Source organism: Carcharhinus amblyrhynchos, chromosome 28 (assembly GCF_965287045.1).
Source record: "Carcharhinus amblyrhynchos chromosome 28, sCarAmb.v2.hapA, whole genome shotgun sequence".
Lineage (NCBI taxonomy): Eukaryota > Metazoa > Chordata > Chondrichthyes > Carcharhiniformes > Carcharhinidae > Carcharhinus > Carcharhinus amblyrhynchos.
In genome coordinates, this window is record NC_137351.1 from 31,697,550 (window position 1) to 31,719,021 (window position 21,472).

A 21,472-nucleotide genomic window follows, 5' to 3' on the forward strand; every position below is an offset into this window, starting at 1 on the left:
GTTTCTATGTTAGTTTCTGTGTGTGTGTGTGTGTGTGTGTGTGTGTGTGTGTGTGTGTGTGTGTGTGTGTGTGTGTGTGTGTGTGTGTGTGTGTAATGTACTGCATTAATTTGGGGTAATGGTGTGACAAAAGTGATCCTCTTTCTTTCTAAAATCACAAAAGCTCTTGAATTATTCAACTGGGAAACGCACTCCTAGGGTGAGGAAAGACACATCTTTCCGTACAATAAATACTGATTATTTACAGTAAGAGAGCAAATTTATACTATCCATCACAGTTATCCTTCACCCTTGTTTATATGTGGTTCCACTGCTTATCTCACAAAGGATATTGCAACGTTCCCCAATCCAGTGTCCCAGACGATACATCCTGCTCATCTGTGCCTCCCCAACTCCATCCTTTCTCCATCCCAACACTAATGGTGGGCCACTCCGCTCAATCTCTACAATTCCTGCTTTAAAGCCCTCCACCTTACAACCTCCCCTGCGACCTACAATGTGCCCCTAGTGAACCAAGTCCTCCATGCCTTCCCTAACATCCTCCAGTTTCTGTTTAGTGTTTCCCTCCTTTTCCACGGTGAGGCAGTATGGGGAGATTAGCGACTGTACGCGTGTGATTCCGTGGCGTTATTCCTTGTGTTTCATTAACTGTGGTCCACTTAAGCTTCCAGAAAGGTTCATTGAGTTACATCGGGCATTTTACAATTAGCTTTCATCTAAACCACAACCAGCATTCCCATGGGCAGCAACGAACATGGGGGGAGGATCCTGTGGCCAAGTTTGTTCACCTCATTAAAAGAAGATCGCAGATTGCCTGCTATGATTTTTGCGATGTGCTTCCTGCCCTACATGGAGGGCACACGATCATACAGTAAACCATTCTGTCACCAAATAAATCATCTACGTTCCAAGTATTTCTTTCTGAAGATATTTCACATTCAATAGAGTAAAGATTTAGGTGCTATCTTCCCTCCAGCGCATTAAAGTGACATTGGGTAACACTCTTGCCTCTGGGTCAGAGGTTGTGAACTTAAGCCCCAAGCACAAAATCTGAGGCTAAGACTGGACGGCACCATGGCACAGTGGTTAGCACCCAGGTCTCGCAGCACCACGGACCTAGGTTCAATTCTGGCCTTGAGTGACTGTCCGTGTGGAGTTTGCAGGTTCTCCTTGTGTCTATGTGGGTTTCCTCCCACATTCCAAAGCTGTGTGTAGGTTAATGGATTGGCCATGTTAAGTGTGTGGGGTTACAGGTATAGGGCTGGGGAGAGGGCCTGGGTAAGATACTCTGTCAGAGAGTTAGTGCGACTTGATGGGCCAAATGGCCTCTTCTACACTGTAGGGATTGTACGATTCTATGACGCTCCAGCACAGTACTGTGGAAGTGCTGTAGTGTCAGAGATGTCATCGTTCAGAAGACAATTTAAACTGAGAACCAACCCCCCCCGCTTCCTCAGGGAGGCAGGATAGTTCCCATGGAACTGTTTTGAAGGGTAAGGGAGTAAAGTTAAAGTTTATTTATTAGATAAAAGTTGGCTTACATTAACGCCGCAATGAAGTGAAAATCCCCCAGTCGCCACACTCTGACGCCTGTTCAAATACACTGAGGGAGAATTTAGCACGGCCAATGCACCTAACCAGCACATTTTTCGGACTGTGGGAGGAAACCGGAGCACTCAGAGGAAACCCACGCAGACACGGGGAGAATGTGCAAACTCTGCACAGACAGTGATCCAAGCCGGGAATCGAACCCTGGGTCCTCTGGCACTGTGAGGCATCAGTGCTAATCAGTGTGCAACCATGCTGCCCAACAGTAATTCCCAGTATCCTGATCAATATTTATCCCTCCACCAAAAGCAAGAAAAAATATGGTCAAGTAATTCTCCCTCTGGGATCATGCTGTGCACAAATTGGTTTCTTTAATTCCTAGAGCAACTATCCGAAAAAAGACCTTGTGGGCTGTAAGACACTTATTCATGCCTTGAACTTGTGAAACTTGCTCCATGAATCTTTCTTTAATTCTTGTAGTTAGTGAGGCCAATTGGAGAACTGGGTAAAATGATCAGAATGTTCACTGGTTCAACCAAAGAGCAGCAGCGTTGCAATTAGCCACTTGGAACCCCACACCTCCCTGTCCAATCACTGCTCCTGCTAAATGAGACCCTTGTGTCAGGGGTAAGAATGCCCGGAAAATGTACGCGTTGTGCTTCCACCCTTACCGGAGTCTCCCATCGAGATGTGCCACGGATCCCGGAGAGAGAGTGTGGATGTAAATATCGGAAGGCTGGAGGGGTTTGCACACGCTGCACAATCCAATTCCTAAACCAACACCGTCCTCTGGGAAACAAAGAAACACAAGTGTCATTCGAGGCGACACATCCCACAATCGGCAATTGCAACAAATCCTGGTTCCCGCTCTACAAAGTGGATTTGATTTCAGCCAACAAGAAACTAAGAACAGAAAACGCTGGAAAGCCTCAGCAGGTCTGTGGAAAGAGGAAAATGTTTTGAGTCTGATTGGAACTTATAATTTAAATCTTCATATCGAAGAACAAAGAACTGTACGGCACAAGGTCAGACCCTTTGGCCCTCCAAGCCTGCACCAATCATGATGTCTGCCTAAACTTAAGCCGTATGCACTTAACGGAATCCATATCCTTCCATTCCTATCCTATTCATGTATTCATCTAGTTGCCTCTTAAATGCCACTATTGTACCCGCTCCCACCCCCACCCCGGGCAGCGCGTTCCAGACATTCACCACCCTCTCTGTAAAAAACCTTGCCTCGCACACCTCCTCTAAACTTTTCCCCACGCACCTTAAACCTCTATCCCCGAGTTCTTGACTTTTCTACCCCAGGAAAGTGCCTCTGATTGTCCACTCTGTCCATGCCAGGAGGTTTACTACTAACAAAATTAATAGTTATTTGGGCAAATGCAGGTTAAGTAAGGAAAGCCAGCATGGATTTGTTAAGGGCAAATTATGTTCCATCAGCTTGGTGACGCTTTTTGATGAGGTGACAGAGAGGGTGAATGGGGATCATCCTGTAAGTGTAGTGTACGTAGATTTCCAGAAGGCATTTGAATCAGTGCCACATAACAGTCTTGTGAGCAAAGTTATAACTCATGAAATAAAAGGGGCAGCAGCAGCATGGCTGAGTGACAGGAATGTGAGAGTTGTGGTTAGTGGATGTTTTACAAGCTGGGGGAAGGTTTGGAGCGGGAGTTCTCCTGTGTTAGTGTTGGCATATTAAATAAAGAGTACAATTCTAAAAGGAGATGCAAGAGCACAGCCATCTGGGTATGTCTGTGCTTAAATCAGTGAAGTTGAGAGAGTGGTTAAAAAGCATACATTCATAGAATCCCTACAGTGCAGAAGGAGGCCATTTGGCCCATCAGGTCTGCACCGACCACAATCACACCCAGGCCTATTCCGGTAACCCCATATATTTACCCTGCCAATCCCCTTGACACTAGTGTCAGTTTACCATGGTCAATCTACCTAATCTGTACATCTTTGGTCTGCGGGAGGAAACTGACGCACCCAGAGGAAACCCACACATACACGGGGAGAACGTCCAGACTCCACACAGACACTGACCTGAGGCTGGAATTGAATCTGGGTCCTTGGCACTGTAAGAACATAAGAACATAAGAAATAGGAGCAGGAGTAGGCCATCTAGCCCTTCGAGCCTGCCCCGCCATTCAATAAGATCATGGCTGATCTGAAGTGGATCAGTTCCACTTTCCCGCTCTTTCCCCATAACCCTTAATTCCCTTGTCTATCAGAAACCTATCTACCCGTGACTTAAATATACTCAGCGAGGTAGTGTAGAAGAAATTAGATTCATATAAGCAATTAGGTTGCATAGAAAAGTAAGTCTGTTTTAAACGGACTTGCTATGGTAGGGGCTAAAGCTGCAGCAGTAGCTAAAGGGTTAATGATTCACTATATACTCGCCATTATACTGAAAATCAAGAAACTAGCTGAAGCAGGCAGGGTTAGAAAAACAGGGCCTAGCAGACACTCAAGGTCTAAAGGCCAGATAACGGGCCATCTGCCTTTAGGAGGATAGAAAAATAAACCACCATTCTTCTTCTCTATCTAGTTACGGTAAATCACAAGGGACAGGGACTGTAGGATGATTTAGACCAAGGACACTATAGATAAGTCCTAGGACCATAGTTTTAATTCATGGGACAATGATTAAAGGGGTAATAGAGATAGTAAGGATAATAGGGAGCATTGTAACCTGCTTGCAGAGTTGTTTATTTCACTGTATAAAAATAGCGCGGGTTTGTTCAAAAATTCAGAGTTCTCTCGGTGTTGACTGAGGTGTACTCTCCGTGATATCACGACAATAAACTCTCCTGACACCTGACTCTGAACGTCTCTGCCTGAGTTATTCTGAGCTAGGAATTTCCTCGACAGGTAGCCTCCACCACTTCAACGGACAGAGAATTCCAGAGATTCACCACCCTTTGGGTGAGGCTGTGAGGCAGCAATGCTAACCACTGTGCTACTGTGCCACCCTGGGCTTTATCAACAGGGGCATAGAGTCCAAGAGCAAGGCGGTTATGTTAAACTTAAACACAATACTAGTTCAGCCTCATCTGGAGTATTGTGTTCAGTTCTAGGTGCTGCACTTAAGGAAAGATATGAAGGCATCAGTGAGGGCGCAGAAAAGATTCATGAGAGTGTTTCCAGTGTTGAGAAACTTCAGTTACAGAGATAGATTGGAGACATTGGGAGTGTTTGTCTTGGAGGAGAGAAGGCTGAGAGGAGATTTGTTCAAAATCAGGAGGAATCTGGACAGAGTAGATAGGGTGAAACTATCCCCAGGCGGGGAGAGGATCAAGAACTCGAGAGAACAGATTTAAGAAAATCGGCAAAGGAAGCAACGGTGATCTGAGGAGGAGCTTTTTCACACAGCGCATGGTTAGGGCATGGAAGGCACTGCCCGAGAGTATGGTGGAGACCACTTCAGTCAAGGCATTCAAGAGCGAATTGGATTGTCATCTGAAAAGGAAGAAGGTGTAGGGGTGTGGGAAGTAGGCGAGGATGAGGCTTTAGATAAATTACTCCTTCAGAGAGCTAGTGCAGACACAATGGGCTGAATGGCCTTCTCCAGTGCTGTAAGGATTCTATGATGTTTTCTGTGACGTCTAACCATTTCGTATCGGTTTTGGGATTGGATTCTCTCATAACTAGACTTTTACTAAATACAAAACTCCAAAATCCATGAATATAAACACAGCAAATAAACAGGCCAGCCCTTAGCCCACAGGGGCAGGCTATACAGTCAGAGGTTAATCTTCGAAGCTTGTCACTATCCAAACCAAACCCATTCTGTGTGGAGACACTGGGATGTTATCATCGCAAAGACACCAGTCGGCATCAAACAACCCATTAAAGGATTTGGGAGAATGTTGTAGCTGATGGCCCTGGATAACATCCATCATTTAAACAACACCAACAGCAGCTAAGGAGAAATGGACTTTCTCACGTACACATCAATCTGGGAGCCAGGGACACCTCACCTGAATGGGATCCAATGTTTCAGTCACAGAGGAATGAGTTTGTCTGAACCAAGGCAGGAATCAGACTAAAGATATTCAAAGGGTGCTAAGCACTGCTCTTCCAAACAGGACATCTCAATTATATTTTCAGTAAGATTTGTGATAGAAAGGGGATTGGCACTGCGTTCGGAAGGAGGGTGGGTCACCCTGACTCAGGCCCCACTTACAGCAGCGGACAAGACCAGCCGTGTCGGGGATCATGTTTTCAGCCGAATGGAGGTGATATTGGCCGGAAGGTTTGGGGCTGTAGACACTAGGGAGGGTCAGGATCTACAGCTCACACCGGAAGGTCCAACCGTACGGTGGGGGTTGTAAATTATCAGGGATTACTGGGGGGGTGGGGCTGAAATTTAAGGATAATTTAAGGGTAACAACTAAATCCTGAGGGGGTTTGGGTTGAATGGAGTAAGGTTTTGGACTCAGGGTGGGTGGGGGGGGGCAGCTTTTCCGGTGGTTTATCAATGGAAGCTTTTATTAATAGCTCATAGTTTATGTCTGTTTACGGGAATCCAGAATAACTCAGCCTAACCAGCCATTACATTGCTTTTGAGCTCTTGACTTAGGGCATTAGGAGGGTTTTTCTGTAAATAAACAAGTCTGTGGCTGAGTCTGTGTACGTTTGTCCTTTATAAAACCTCACAGTCAAGAGCGAGCAGTGATGGTAAAGAGGAGTCTGCAGCTGGATTTATCAGGATGTTACCGGGACATGATGGTTTGAGTTATAAGGAGAGGCTGGATAGACTGGGAATTTTTTCCCTGGAGTTTAGGAGACTTAGGGGTGATCTTGTAAAGGTCTATAAAATAATGAGGGGCATAGATCAGCTAGATAGTCAATATCTTTTCTCAAAGGTAGGGGAGTCCAAACTTGGAGGGCTTAAGTTTAAGGTGAGAGGGGAGAGATACAAAAGGGTCCAGAGGGGCAATTTTTTCACACAGAGGGTGATGCGTGTCTGGAACAAACTGCCAGAGGTAGTAGTAGAGGCGGGACACTTTTTTCTTTTAAAAAGCACCCAGACAGTTATAGGGTAAGATGGGTGTAGAGGGATATGGGCCAAACACGGGCAATTGGGACTAGCTTAATGGTAAAAACTAGGCGGCATGGACAAGTTGGGCTGAAGGGCCTGTTTACACCATGTAACTCTCTATGACCCCTTACACGGTTCATCATTTCTAAAACTGCAGCTGATTATTTTTTAACATTTGCTGAATCCCTGGTTGGATGACTTCTGTAGAGGGATAGGGAAAGAAAAGAACTTGCACCTATATAGCACCTTTCCTGACCTCAGCATACCCATGTGATTTCTTGCCAAGTAGTATTCAAATACAGTCACAGAATCATTGCAGAAGGAGGCCATTCAGCCCATCGAGTCAGCACTGATTCTTCAATTAAGCTTCTTACCCATGCTAACCCCCCCCATCATCCCCCCAGAATCCATTCCCATAACCCCATATATTCACCCTGCTAATCCCCCTAACCTACACATCTAAGGGACAATTTGGCATGGCCAATCCACCTAACCTGCAGGGTTGACTGCCTCATTTCCAGTGAAGTGACACATGGCATGGTCCTATGGCGCCTATGGGTGGTATTTTGCCAGCATGTCCCCCTGAGGTTCGTACGATCCCGCCCGGGGCCAATGGAGAATGTCGTTCTCCGAGTCTCAGGTGGGCATGCCAAAACAATCCGCCCTAAATCTACATTTCTAAGGCAGTATGTATATTATTTTTGGGGGTGGCACAGTAGCACAGTGGTTAGCACTGCTGCTTCACAGCTCCAGGGTCCTGGGTTTGATTCCCGGCCCAGGTCACTGTCTGTGTGGAGTTTGCACATTCTCCTCGTGTCTGTGTGGGTTTCCTCCGGGTGCTCCGGTTTCCTCCCACAGTCCAAAGATGTGCGGGTTAGGTTGGTTGGCCATGCTAAGAAATTGCCCCTTAGTATCCAGGGATGCGTAGGTTAGAGGGATTAGTCGGTATAATATGTAAGGATATGGGGGTAGGGCCTAGGTGGGATTGTGTTCGGTGCAGTCTCGATGGGCCGAAGGGCCTCTTTCTGCACTGTAGGGTTCTATGATCTATGATTATATATCCAGAGATTTATACATGCTTTTAAATGATTTGTGTCTTTAAGGAATATTCTTGCAGTGTAACTGCTGCACACTATTATTAGATGGGTAAATTCTGCTAATACCCTCCTTGAAGTGAAGGTGTGTTCTTGACAAAATGAGGGTGTCACATGAAGAATGGTTTATCCATTAGCATGTGCAGACAAGAGGAGAAATTAAATATAGGTACAAACAGACTGAGCAGAATTTTAATTTGCTCTCCATTCTGGGCAAATCTGTTCATTCCTAATCGCCATGAGAAAGGTAAGCATTCTCCTTGAACTTTCTGAGCGATTGTGTGTCCTCAGAATGATTTGTTGGACCATTTCAGAGAGACGTATGCATCAACTGTGAGGTACAGAGCTGGCATCATGTGGGCACCGGTATAGATCAGGTAGTAAGGGTGCTTGGAGTGGCACAGTGGTTAGCACTGCTGCCTCACAGCACCAGGGATCCAGGTTCGATTCTCAGCTTGGGCCACTGTCTCCGTGGAGTCTGCATGTTCTCCCCATGTCTGCTGTGGGTTTCCTCCGGATGCTCTGCTTTCCTCCCACAATCCAAAAATGTGCGGGTTAGGTAGATTGTCTATGTTAAATTCTCCCTCAGGTACTCTCCCTCGCAATAGGTGCCAGAGTGTGGCAACAAGGGGATTTTCACAGTAACTTCATTGCAGTGTTAGTGTAAGCCTACTTGTGACTAATTAATTAATAAATAATAACCTTTCATGTGCATGTTGGCTTTTGCATGATCATAGAATCCTTACAGTACAGAAGGAGGCCATTCGGTCTATCGAGCCTGCACAGACAATAATCCCACCCAGTCCCTATTCCTGTAACCTCATGTAACCTGTTAAACCCCCTGACACTAAGGAGCAACTTAGCGTGGCCAATCAACCTAACCCATACATCTTTGGATGTTGATAATCTGGGCACATTTTCCTGTTGCCATCCGGATTTCTGGCATTGAGTTTTCCCATTCATCACAAACTGGAACCCACCACTGGGCAGCCAGTGGTCCCAGGTGAGATGGGCTGAGAATTGATGTTGTTTTCTTACCCTTGAACAAGGTGACTTCCATGATGATTCTGTCATTGGGATGGGGTGGCTTTTGGAGGAAGAGCATGTTATCCAGCTCCGAACTTGAACAGCTGCCCCGGTTAAAGTGACCGCTTGAGCTGGTCGACCAAGAGCGGCTCAGGAACACGGCTGACTGGCCAGGACCGTGTCCCCTGAAACACGTCCGGACTGTTAATGTCAGCACACCTTTCTTCACTTGCTGCATTAGAAAACAAAATGATATCAGGTTTGTTTTTTTTTAGACCTGGTAAATGAGCAGGCTAAAATTTCTCACTGCCCAACAGAGAAACCAACCTTAAATATTTGTATTGCTTCGTCATGGGTTAAGTCATTCATCGACACTCCATTCACCTCAAGTATTTCATCTCCTACAGAATAAGAGATTGGCAGAATTAATTTGACTCTCTGTATATTCAACAGTCAAGCATCTTTATTACTAACACTCAAGAAACTCAACACCATCAAAGGACAAAGCAGCCCCGCTTGATTGGCACCACATCTACAAGCACTCACTCCCTCCACCACCGACGCTCGGTAGCAGTAGTGTGTATCATCTACAAGATGCACTGCAGCAATTCACCAAAGATCCTTAGACAGCACCTTCCAAACCCATGACCACTTCCATCTAGAAGGACAAGGGCAGCAGATACCTGGGAACACCACCACCAGCAAGTTCCCCTCCAAGCCACTCACCATCCTGACTTGGAAATATATCGCCGTTCCTTCGCAGTCGCTGGGTCAAAATCCTGGAATTCCCTCCCTAATGGCATTTGTGGGTCAACCCACAGAACATGGACTGCAGCGATTCAAGAAGGCAGCTCACCACCACCTTCTCAAGGGCAACTAGGGGTGGGCAATAAAGGCTGGCCTAGCCAGCGACACCCATGTCCCACGAATGAATAAGAGAAAACATCAACTTTAGAATAATTGTTTCAGAGGAAAGAAGTGTCAAACACACACTATACATCCCAAAGTGTCAATGCTACAAAGAGAAAGAGAGGCAGCAAGTCTTTCTGAACCTGATCTTTCTAATCACTCAGATCTGTGCATTTCCAAGAATCCACCAATCTGCAGGAACCTGCCTCAACAACTACTTTGTGATCATCATGGAATGTCTCCATTTGCAGGCCGCTCTCTAACCAATGATCTTAAAGGAACAGAACAGGGTCAACACAGATCCCTTAGCAGCTAAGAAATCACAACCATGCCCCTGAACCCAGGCTGCTGAAATTGTTAATAGTTCGTTTCCCCAAGGAACTGTGGGGTTAATTTTCCCCTTTGTCACTTGGGCAGTGAACTGAAGATTGAATTGCGAATCCGCCATGGACTCTGTGTGACATTGGTTTGGATTTCATGGAAATGGACTTGAGCGAGTACTTTGCTGGGTAGGTTCTGTAACAAACAGCTTGCATTGCCTAAGCAGGTGTCAGGCCACATTTCATTTATTTATTGATTTATTATTGTCACATGTATTAGAATATCGTGAAAAGTATTATTTCTTGCGCACTATACAGACAAAGCATGCTGTTCATAGAGAAGGGAAGGAGAGCGTGCAGAATGTAGTGTTTCAATCATAGCTGGGATGTAGAGAAAGATCAACTTAATGCGAGGTGGGTCTCGATGGTAGTAGTGAAGAAACTTCTTGAGTCAGTTGGTATGTGACCTCAGACTTTTGTATCTTTTTCCCGATGGAAGAAGATGGAAGAGAGAATGTCTGCACTGTGTGGGGTCCTTAATTATGCTGGCTGCTTTTCTGAAGCGGCGGGAAGTGTAGATGGTGTCAATGGATAGGAGGCTGATTTGCGTGATGGACTGGGCTTCATTCACGATCTTTTCTACTTTATTGCAGTCTTGGACAGAGCAGGAGCCACACCAAGCTGTACCACCGGGAACAATGCTTTCTATGGTGCATCTGTAGAAGTTGAGAGTTGTAGCAGACATGCCAAATTTCCTTAGTCTCCTGAGAAAGTAGAGTTATTGGTGAGCTTTCTTAACTATTGTGTCCACTTGGAGGGACCAGACAGGTTGTTGATGATCTGAACACCTAAAAACCTGAAGCTCTCAACCATTTCTACTTCATCCGCATTGATGTAGACAGGGGCATGTCCTCCACTACGCTTCCTGAAGTTGATGATTATGTCCTTTGTTTTTTTGACATCGAGGGAGAGATTATTGTCGTTGCACCAGTTCACCAGATTCTTTGTCTCTTTCCTATACTCCATCTCATCATTGTTTGAGATCTGACTCGCTACGGTGGTGTCATCAGCAAACTTGAAAATTGAGTTGGAGGGGAATTTGGCCACCCAGTCAAAGGTGTACCCAGGGTATCGTCAGGGGCTGAGGACACAGCCTTGTGGAGCTCCGGTGTTGAGGATGATCGTGGGGGAGGTGTTGTTATCTATATTTACTGACTGCAGTCTGTGGGATAGGAAGTTCAGGACCCAGTCACAGAGGGAGGAGCAGAGTCCCGGGCCACAAAGTTTGGAGATGAGTCTCATAGGAACGTGGGTGGCACAGCAGCACATTGGTTAACACTGCTGCTTCACAGCTCCAGGGTCCTGGGTTCGATTCCTGGCTCAGGTCACTGTCTGTGTGGAGTTTGCACATTCCCCTCGTGTCTGCGTGGGTTTCCTCCGGGTACTCCAGTTTCCTCCCATAGTCCAAAGATGTGTGGGTTAGGTTGATTGGCGCATGCTAAGAAATTGCCCCTTAGTGTCCAGGGATGAGTAGGTTAGAGGGATTAGTGGGTATAATATGTAGGGATATGGGAGTAGGGCCTGGGTGGGATTGTGTTCAGTGCAGACTCGATGGGCCGAAGGGCCTCTTTCTGCACTGTAGGGTTCTATGGAATAATGGTGTTAAAGGCTGAGCTGTAGCCCATTAATAGGAGTCTGACATAGGTGTTCTTGTTATCTAGGTGTTCCAGGGTTGAGTGCAGGGCCAGGGAGATGGTGTCTGCTATGGACCTGTTGTGGCGGTAAGCAAACTGTAGTGAATCCAGGCAATCTGGGAGGCTGGAACTGATTCGGGCCATGACTAATCTTTTGAAGCACTTCATAATGATGGATGTCAGAGCCACCAGATGATAGTCATTAAGGCCCACTGCTTGGCTTTTCTTTGGTAACAGGATGATGGTCACCTTGGTGTGATGTAGATAAGGACCTTAGATCAATGTAAAGAGAGGTTGAAGATGTCTGCGAATACCCCCGCCAGCTGGTCCGCACAGGATCTGAGTGCTTGTCCGGGTATCCCATCCGGGCCAGTCGCTTTCCGTGGGTTGACTTTCAAAAAGGCTGCTCTGACGTCTGCAATGGTGACCTTGGATACAGGTTCATCCGAGGCTTCCAGGATGCAAGGCGTAGTCTCATTGACCTCTTGCTCAAAACAGGCTTAGAATGTGTTGAGCTCACTGGGGAGGGGTGCGTTGGAGCTGGCGATTTTACATGCCTTCATTTTGTAGCCAGTTATGTCTTGCAGACCTTGCCATAGTTGGCGGGGGTCCATGTGGCTCGCCCGGGACTCTAGCTTGCTCTGGTACTGTCTTTTGGCATCTTTGATGGATCAAATAGATCATATCTGACTTTCCTCTATAAGTTAGGGTCAACTGACTTAAATGCCTCAAGCCTAGACTTCAGCAAGTGGATATCTCTGTTCATCCGTGGTTTCCGGTTGAGAAACATGTGGATTTGCTCCTTTTTCTCAGTGAGGTCCATCTGTCTCAGCCTCAATCCAGATCTCCTCCTGACCAGTGACCCCCCTCATCTCCAGATCTCAAGCAGTTTTAAACCGCGTGAGCTAAATCCAACTGAAATGTAACACCTCGTTGTAAATCCTCTGTTTATTTCATTGCTGTGTGTGCGAGTTTCTTTTTGCACAAATTGATTCTGTGTTTCCCTTCATTCCACAGTGACAACACTTCAAAACTACTTTATTGAAGCAACTTCCAGCTGTCCTGACGCTATATCAGTGCAAGTACATTTTTTTTGATAATATGAATATGTTTTCAGACATCCTCAACCTCAGGGTAATTGCCGTTTCACCATAACACAGAGGAGGGCAGGGGTGGTTAGCACTGCTGCCCCACAGCGACAGGGACTCAGGTTCGATTCCCAGCTTGGGCCACTGTCTGTGTGGGGTTTACACATTCTCCCCGTGTCTGCGTGGGTTTCCTTCGGGGGCTCTGGTTTCCTCCCAAAGTCCAAAGGTGCGTAGCTTAGATGAATTGGTCGTGCTAAATTGCCTTTCAGTGTTCAAGGACGGGTAGATTGGGGGGGGGGTAAATACATGGGGTTACGGGGATAGGGCCTGGGTGGGATGCTCTGTCGGAGAGTCGGTGCAGGTTCAATGGTCTGAATGGCCTCCTTCTGCACTGTAGGGATTCTATAATTCTAAGAAGTTTCGAATGGCACATCTGAAAACATCTCGCCTCATTGGCTTCTCTGTTTGAAGGCAGTACTTACAGCTCAAGCTGCTAATAAATGTGCCAGTTGACACTTCCCACATGGTGTTATCGCAGGCCTGCTGAGAAAAAAGCACAGTACTGCCTCGAAGGGACCCAGAGAAATGCAAGAATTTCCGGGTGCTTCAAGTTCCCGACACTTTCAGATGAGCCAGCCAAAACGTGACACAATGCTACTGGGCAGTTTGCAGAGTGCAGCAGGGCAGTTTCGCAGCCTCTCAGGCACCCAGCTTCAGATTAGCAGAAATGTGCCTCAAATTGAGTATTGAGAAGGTGAAAATCACTACCATTAGTTCTCGGTACAAGCTGTGTTCTGAGCCAGCGATGCAGTTAACAGATCTCAGCAATACACAATTCGCAGCCAACCAGTTGGCTCGCCAGCGTATGTTCTGAGTGGCATTTTAATTGTAACTCATTCCATGCGCCGTAGAAAGCATTCTTTCTGGCTGTAGCACAGCCTGGTATGGGCTCCTGCTCTGCCCAAGGCTGCACGGAACTACAAAATGTCGTGAATGTAGCCCAATCCATCAGGTAAACCAGCCTCCCATCCATCAACTCTGTCTACACTTCCCGCTGCCTCAGCAAAGCAACCATAATTAAGGGCCCCACGCACCCTGGACATTCTCTCTTCCACCTCCTTCCGTTGGAAAAAAGATACAAAAGTCTGAAGTCACGTACTAACTGACTCAAGAACGGCTTCTTCCCTGCTGCCGTCAGACTTTTGTTTGGACTTACCATACATTAAGGTGATCTTTCTTTACACCCTAGCTATGACTGTAACACTACATTTTTCACCCTCTCCTTTCCTTCTCCTCTGTATATTCTATGAAAACGGTATGCTTTGTCTGTATAGCGTGCAAGAAACAATATCTTTCACTGTATATCAATACATGTAACAATAATAAATCAAATAAATGTCGCTTGATAGCACTGTCGATAACCCCTTTCATCACTTCACCAATGATCGAGAGTAGACTGATGGGATAATAATTGGCTGGGTTGGATCTATCCTGTTTTTTGTGTACAGGACATACCTGGGCAACCTTTCACATTGCTGAGTAGATGCCAGTGTTGTATCTGTACTGCAACAGCTTGGCTAGGGGAGCAGCAAGTTCTGGAACACAAGTACTATTGCCGGAACATTGTCAGAGCTCATAGCTTCTGCTGTATCCAGTACCTCCAGCCAATCCTTGAATTCACATAGAATGAATCGAATTGGCTGGAGACTGACATCTGTGACACTGGAAACTTCCGGAAGAGACCGAGATCGATCCTCCACTTGACTCTTCTGACTGAAGATTGTTGTGAATACTTAGGGAGTATTTTTGCACTGACGTTCTGGGCTCCTCCATCACTGAGGATGGGGGATATTTGTGAAGCCTCCTCCCCCAGTGAGTTGTTTAATTGTCCATTCGTGACTGGATGTGGCAGGATTGCAGAGTTTAGACCTGATCCATTGGTTACGGGATCGTTCAGTTCTGTCTATCGTTTGCTGATTATGAGGTTTGGCATGCAGGTAGTCAGTCCTGTGTTGTATCTTCACCAGGTTGACACCTTGTTTTTAGGTGTGCCTGGTGTTGCTCTTGCACTCTTCACTGAGCCAGTGTTGATCCCCTGGTTTGATGGTAATGGTAGGGTGGGGGATATGCTGGGACATGAGGTTACAGACTGTGGTGGAGTGCAACCCTGCTGTTGATGGCCTACAGCCCCTCATAAATGCCCTGTCTCGAGTTGCTCGATCTGTTTGAAACCTATCATGGTGGTGGTGCCACACAACAGGATGGAGGGTATTGTCAAGGTGAAGATGAGGATTTCTCTCCTCAAATTCTGTGCAGAGGTCACACTCCTACTGACACTGTTATGGACTGATGCACCTGAGCAGGCAGATTGGCAAGAATGAGATCAGATATGTTTTATCCACTTGTTGGTTCCCTCACCACTATCTACCGCTGTGCTACCGTACTGCCCGGCACGGTAGCACAGTAGTTAGCACTGCTGCTTCACAGTTCCAGGGTCCTGGGTTCGATTCCCTGCTCGGGTCACTGTCCATGTGGAGTTTGCACATTCTCCTCATGTCTGCGTGGGTTTCCTCCGGTACTCCGGTTTCCTCCCACAGTCCAAAGATGTGCGGGTTAGGTTGATTGGCCATGCTAAGAAATTGCCCCTTAGTGTCCAGGGATGTGTAGGTTAGAGGGATTAGTGGGTACAAAATGTAGGGATGTGGGGGTAGGGCCTGGGTGGGATTGTGTTCGGTGCAGACTCGATGGGCCGAAGGGCCTCTTTCTGCACTGTAGGGTTCTATGATTCTGTCTCTTTTAGTGTTGGCCAGTTCGGCCTGTGCTGCTGAGCCAGTCTTGGTGATGGATATTGAAGTCCCTGACCCAGAGTGTCCTAGCCACCCTCAGTGCTTCCCCCAAGTGGTGTTCTGTGGAGGAGTACTGATTCATCAGCTGAGGGACAAAGGTTCATACTAATCAGCAGAAGGTTTCCTTGTCCATGTAACCAGATACCATGAGACTTCATGGGGTCCAGAATCAATGTTGAGGTCTCCCAGGGCAACTGCTTCCCCGCTGTATCCCACTGTGCCACTCGCTGCTGGGTCTGTCCTGCTGGTGGGACAGGACATATCCAGGAATAGTGGGGTTGGGCTCTGGGACATTATCTGTAAGGTATGATTCTGTGAGAAAGACTCTGTCAGTCTGTGAGACAGCTCTCTCCAGCAGGGATGACAAAGCTGGGATTAACGGGTGGTCTGCCCAGTATCATCGCATTTTGTTTTCTCATTTTAATGGTTGGACACAACTGAGTGGCTAACTCAGCCATTTCAGACCAATCACATTGCTGTGGCTCTGGAGTCACATGTAGGCCAGGCCGGGTAAGTACAGCAGATTTCCTCCCCGAAAGGGCATTAGTGAACCAGATGGGTTTTAACATCAATGCACAATGATCATGGTCATCGCTGGACTTTCAAAATATTTTATTCAATTCAATTCCTATTATCTCCCCCCAAACCGTCACACTGACCCCCAGCCCGTCACACTGACCCCCAGCCCGTCACACTGCCCCCCCGACCCATCACACTGCCCCCCGACCCATCACACTGCCCTCTGACCCATCACACTGCCCCCCCGACCCATCACACTGCCCCCCGACCCATCACACTGCCCTCTGACCCATCACACTGCCCTCTGACCCATCACACTGACCCCCAGCCCGTCACACTGCCCCCCGACCCATCACACTGCCCCACGACCCATCACACTGCCCCCTGACCCATCACACTGACCCCCAGCCCGTCACACTGCCCCCCCGACCCATCACACTGACCCCCAGCCCGTCACACTGACCCCCAGCCCGTCACACTGACCCCCAGCCCGTCACACTGACCCCCAGCCCGTCACTCTGCCCTCTGACCCGTCACACTGCCCTCTGACCCATCACACTGCCCCCCGACCCATCACACTGCCCTCTGACCCATCACACTGCCCCCCGACCCATCACACTGCCCTCTGACCCATCACACTGCCCCCCGACCCATCACACTGCCCTCTGACCCATCACACTGCCCCCCCGACCCATCACACTGCCCCCCAACCCATCACACTGCCCCCCAGCCCGTCACACTGCCCCCCAACCCATCACACTGCCCCCCAACCCATCACACTGCCCCTCGACCCATCACACTGCCCCCCAACCCATCACACTGCCCCCCAACCCATCACACTGCCCCCCCGACCCATCACACTGACCCCCAGCCCGTCACACTGACCCCCAGCCCGTCACACTGACCCCCAGCCCGTCACACTGCCCTCTGACCCGTCACACTGCCCTCTGACCCATCACACTGCCCCTCGACCCATCACACTGCCCCCCTGAACCGTCACACTGCCCCCCGACCCATCACACTGCCCTCTGACCCATCACACTGCCCCCCCGACCCATCACACTGCCCCCCGACCCATCACACTGCCCTCTGACCCATCACACTGCCCTCTGACCCATCACACTGCCCCCCCGACCCATCACACTGCCCCCCGACCCATCACACTGCCCTCTGACCCATCACACTGCCCTCTGACCCATCACACTGCCCTCTGACCCATCACACTGCCCCCCGACCCATCACACTGCCCCCCCGACCCATCACACTGCCCTCTGACCCATCACACTGCCCTCTGACCCATCACACTGCCCCCCGACCCATCACACTGCCCCCCGACCCATCACACTGCCCTCTGACCCATCACACTGCCCTCTGACCCATCACACTGCCCCCCGACCCATCACACTGCCCCCCCGACCCATCACACTGCCCTCTGACCCATCACACTGCCCTCTGACCCATCACACTGCCCCCCGACCCATCACACTGCCCCCCGACCCATCACACTGCCCTCTGACCCATCACACTGCCCTCTGACCCATCACACTGCCCCCCGACCCATCACACTGCCCCCCCGACCCATCACACTGCCCCCCCGACCCATCACACTGCCCCCCGACCCATCACACTGCCCTCTGACCCATCACACTGCCCCCCCGACCCATCACACTGCCCCCCGACCCATCACACTGCCCTCTGACCCATCACACTGCCCTCTGACCCATCACACTGCCCCCCGACCCATCACACTGCCCCCCCGACCCATCACACTGCCCTCTGACCCATCACACTGCCCTCTGACCCATCACACTGCCCCCCGACCCATCACACTGCCCCCCGACCCATCACACTGCCCCCCGACCCATCACACTGCCCTCTGACCCATCACACTGCCCTCTGACCCATCACACTGCCCCCCGACCCATCACACTGCCCCCCGACCCATCACACTGCCCTCTGACCCATCACACTGCCCCCCGACCCATCACACTGCCCTCTGACCCATCACACTGCCCCCCGACCCATCACACTGCCCCCCCGACCCATCACACTGCCCCCCGACCCATCACACTGCCCTCTGACCCATCACACTGCCCTCTGACCCATCACACTGCCCCCCGACCCATCACACTGCCCCCCCAACCCATCACACTACCCTCTGACCCATCACACTACCCTCTGACCCATCACACTGCCCTCTGACCCATCACACTGCCCTCTGACCCATCACACTACCCTCTGACCCATCACACTGCCCTCTGACCCATCACACTGCCCCCCCGACCCATCACACTGCCCCCCCGACCCATCACACTGCCCCCGACCCATCACATTGCCCCCTGACTCACCACCCTGCCCCCCCACTCCTGTTATCCATCACTGCCTCACTCCATGACCCATCACTCATGCCAACCGCCCCCCCCCTACTCCGACCCCTCAATGCTGGCACAAGAGCAGTCCCAAATATCCCAAAGCGCCCTCACCGTGAGTGACGGATACAAGTTGGGTTCCCAACTCTGGGTACTGGTGGTGTCGATTCCTGGGAAGGCCATCTCAATCCGTAATGTGGAGATGCTGGCATTGAACTGGGTGGGCACAGAAGAAAGGCCATTCACCTGATAACGGAGCAGCGCTCCGAAAGCTGGTGATTCCAAATAAACCTGTTGGACTTTAACCTGGTGTTTCTTACTGTGCCCACTCCAAACCAAACAGTGTGTGTGTGTGTGTGTGTGTGTGTGTGTGTGTGTGTGTGTGTGTGTGTGTGTGTGTGTGTGTGTGTGTGTGTGTGTGTGTGTAATCTTCATTACCTAATTGGATGATTCTTGCTTATCACTAAAATAATTGATTCATAGAACATAGAAAAACTGCAGCACAAACAGGCCCTTCAGCCCACAAGTTGTGCTAATGATATCCCTCCCTACTAGGCTTACCTGTAACCCTCAATCCTATTAAATCTCATGTACTCATCCAGAAGTCTCTTGAAAGACCCTATCGAATTTGCCTCCGCCACCACTGACGGCAGCCGATTCCACTCACTCACCACCCTCTGAGTGAAAAACTTACCCCTGACATCTCCTCTGTACCTACTCCCCAGCACCTGCCTCCAATTTTTTTTTAACCATTTTCCGTAATTAAAAGGCAGCCGTTTGCAATGAATTATTTTCCACAACACAGCGTGTTTCGTGCCCCTCTGGTTTCTCTGCTATATTTCTCAGAGCGGTAAATTTCTCGGGGGCAGCCCCGCGAGGTTGGCAAGCCCAGATTATTGAGACATAAAGAGACCCATCAACAGACACACGCTGAACTTGCCCAGTCGTGTTTCTTTGTTACGGTGCGTGCAGGGGAAGCTGTGGGAAAGAGAAGCGGTTGAGATTCCAGACCTTCCATTAGCCGGCCATCTGCAGCAGCCGCTCCGTCCGGGTATATTGTCTTCACAAAGATTCCCATTGGTCCGTAAACACTGTCTGTTCCTCCAACCACACTGAATCCTAGGCCCTGGAAGAATTGTCACTGTCACATTCCTCACTCAGTAAGTTGCTGAGAAATTATAAAATATAACATCCCTCTAGCACCTCATCGCATTGAGATATCTCAGATGGTCACACTATAATGGTCACACTTTCGTTAGAAAGAAGGCGGCTAAGAGGGGACCTTATTGAAACATATAAGATGATTAGAGGTTTAGATAGGGTGGACAGTGATAGCCTTTTTCCTCGGATGGAGAAAGCTAGCACGAGGGGGCATGGCGTTAAATTAAGGGGGGGTAGTTATAGGACGGATGTCAGGGGTAGGTTCTTTACCCAGAGGGTGGTGAGGGATTGGAATGCCCTGCCTGCTGCAGTTGTAAATGCGCCTAGTTTGGGGGCATTTAAGAGATCCGTGGATAGGTTTATGGATGGCAAGGGATTGGGTTACGTTAGAGGGTCATTGCTTTTTAACTGGTCGGCGCAACATTGTGGGCCGAAGGGCCTGTTCTGCACTGTAATGTTCTATGTTCTATAATGTCATGAATAGTAAGGTTATATAAGGCATTGGTGAGGCCAAATTTAGAGTATTGTGTACAGTTTTGGTCACCTAGTTACAGGGAGGATGTAAATAAGGTTGAAAGAGTGCAGAGAAGGTTCACAAGGATGTTGCCGGGACTTGAGAAGCTGAGTTACAGAGAGAGATTGAATAGGTTAGGACTTTATTCCCTGGAGCGTAGAAGAATGAGGGGAGATTTGATAGAGGTGTATAAGATTTTGATGGGTATAGATAGAGTGAATACAAGCAGGCTTTTTCCACTGAGGCTAGGGGAGAAAAAAAACCAGAGGGCATGGGTTAAGGAGAAAAGTTTAAAGGGAATATTAGGGGGGATTCTTCACGCAGAGAGTGGTGGGAGTGTGGAATGAGCTGCCAGATAAAGTGGTAAATGCGGGGTCACTTTTAGCATTTAAGAAAATCTTGGACAGATCCATGGATGAGAGGGGGTGCGGAGGGATATGGTCCAAGTGCAGGTCAGTGGGACTAGGCAGAGAAATGGTTCAGCACAGACAAGAAGGGCCAAAAGGCCTGTTTCTGAGCTGTAATTTTCTCTGGTTCTATATTTGTGAAGGGGCAAAAATTGGGCTTTGTTAGATTTGATCTACAGACGCAAAACAGGCATAATGAGAACCATAGTATAATGGAAAAATATGGATGCTGGAATCTGAAACAAAAACAGAAAGTGCTGGAACATCTCCACAGGTCATGTCCGCCCGAGGTTCATACGATCTGGCCCAAGGTCAACAGAGAATGCTGTTCTCCGAGCCTCACCCACCCCCGGAACAGGGGTGGGCATGTCGGTAAAATTCCAAATCAGGATCAAAATCATAGAACCCTACAGTGCAGAAAGAGGCCCATTGAGTCTGCACCAAACACAATCCCACCCAGGCCCTATCCCTCTAACCTACGCATCCCTGGACACTAAGGGGCAATTTCTCAGCAAAGCCAATCAACCTAACCCACACATCTTTGGACTGTGGGAGGAAACCAGGGTACCCGAAGGAAACCCACGCAGACACAAGGAGAATGTGCAAACTCCACACAGACAGTGACCCGAGCTGGGAATCAAACCCAGGACCCTGGAGCTGTGAAGCAGCAGTGCTAAACCACTGGGCTAGTGTGCCACCCAAAGTGCTAACTTTATTCTCTCTCCACAGATGCTGTCAGATGCAATGAAAACCAATTTTGGGACTAATGTCCTCTACCCCAGAGACAGCTGAAAAATGTGGCGTGTTAGCTGTGGCTCAGTTTTTAACCAGTCTTGTCTCTAACTCACAGCATTCTAGGTTCAAGTCCCATAGCAGAGCTTGAGAATAAAATCCAGGGAGACAATCTCAGGATCGCCACTG

General features: G+C 48.8%; 1 protein-coding gene across 2 annotated transcripts in view; it reads right to left on the reverse strand.

Annotated features, from left to right (window-relative positions):
- il16 (interleukin 16) overlaps positions 1-21,472 on the reverse strand; it is a 131,471-nt gene that overhangs the window by 53,023 nt on the left and 56,976 nt on the right. For both annotated transcript variants that reach the window (XM_080214246.1, XM_080214245.1), the window contains 4 exons: positions 19,481-19,595; positions 9,052-9,125; positions 8,737-8,956; positions 2,220-2,337 (listed from right to left, as the gene is read on the reverse strand). In XM_080214246.1, coding sequence (XP_080070372.1) covers positions 2,220-2,337; positions 8,737-8,956; positions 9,052-9,125; positions 19,481-19,595 — 527 coding nt within the window. The remainder of the gene's footprint in view (positions 1-2,219; positions 2,338-8,736; positions 8,957-9,051; positions 9,126-19,480; positions 19,596-21,472) is intronic.